Source organism: Belonocnema kinseyi, chromosome 2 (genome assembly GCF_010883055.1).
Source record: "Belonocnema kinseyi isolate 2016_QV_RU_SX_M_011 chromosome 2, B_treatae_v1, whole genome shotgun sequence".
In the NCBI taxonomy this organism is placed as follows: domain Eukaryota; kingdom Metazoa; phylum Arthropoda; class Insecta; order Hymenoptera; family Cynipidae; genus Belonocnema; species Belonocnema kinseyi.
Genome location: NC_046658.1, coordinates 125091070 through 125092161, shown reverse-complemented (window position 1 = coordinate 125092161; position 1092 = coordinate 125091070). Strand labels below are relative to the sequence as shown.

General features: G+C 32.9%; 1 protein-coding gene across 2 annotated transcripts in view; it reads right to left on the bottom strand.

Moving 5' to 3' along the window:
- The window catches only part of LOC117168284 (adenylyl cyclase-associated protein 1), a 66150-nt gene that overhangs the window by 37431 nt on the left and 27627 nt on the right, over positions 1-1092 (bottom strand). For both annotated transcript variants that reach the window (XM_033353805.1, XM_033353804.1), the window contains one exon: positions 152-436. In XM_033353805.1, coding sequence (XP_033209696.1) covers positions 152-436 — 285 coding nt within the window. The remainder of the gene's footprint in view (positions 1-151; positions 437-1092) is intronic.

Genomic DNA, 1092 nt, shown 5'->3' with positions numbered 1-1092 from the left:
TTTTGTGCCGAAAATGGGAAATTTATGACAAAATACATACATTTTAAAATAAAAACGTTCAATTGTCAACCAATAATGCAATAGTTAAATTTACAGGTACAATATTAATTCTCAACAACAACAAAACAGTTAAATCTAAAAAAATACTCACTTTTCTTTCCAATCTTTTAAAACACGGTTTGTGTAAAACTGGCCAGCGTCATTCATTTCCTTCACGTAGGGCGCTGGCGTCGGAGAAACGGCGACCCATCCTAAGGCTGGAATACTCTCACTAATTGCTGATAAGTGATTGAAAAATGGCGAGGCTCTGTGCTTATCACGAAATTCCTGAATCTCTTGAATTTGTGTTGAGGTTGGTCCTAAAAGAGACACCTGTTCAGTCTGATTCGTCGGTGCCGGACGACTAGACGCTGTTCTTAAAAAGCCAAGTTGGATTCTGAAAGAAAAAAAAGCAGCATTTGTTTAAAAAAAAAAATTAGTTAAATAGCAAATAATTTTTAAGGATTTTTTCATTTATTACGCTATTTAAGTATTAATTTCTTTAACCCTTAAACGGCCAAAACGCCACTACCGGGACACTGCTTTTCAACGGCCAATAACTAAGACTATACGACACTAGAAAAAATTGAGAAACATATATTTTCATTGCTTAAGATCTCCTCTTTTCGACGGTGCCAATGAAATTCTTCAAAAAATTTATTTATTATCCCAAAATGCAGTTTAAACAAACAAAAACGTGATTTTTCGTGCCTATTTTTTTTGTGAACCATTTTCCAAAGCTTTTCGAGTTTGTAATTAACCTGGAATCTCACTAACCGGTGGAATAAATGTCTAAACTTTAAGAATCCATGGTTCAAAGATCGATTTTTCGTTTTAGTATTTTCAAAATGGCGTCTTAATGGCAAAATTTTTGTCAAAACATTCATGAATTTTTTTACAATAAACGATGTGCTTTTCGGAAAAATCATCAAGAATAAAAAGTTCTTGTAGTCAGCCAAGAAATACGCCTGAATTTTTTCGAAGCGTTTTGAGCAAAATTTTGGATTTTTCATATGAACAATTTTTGCAAAATTCAAAATTTTGCTCAAAACG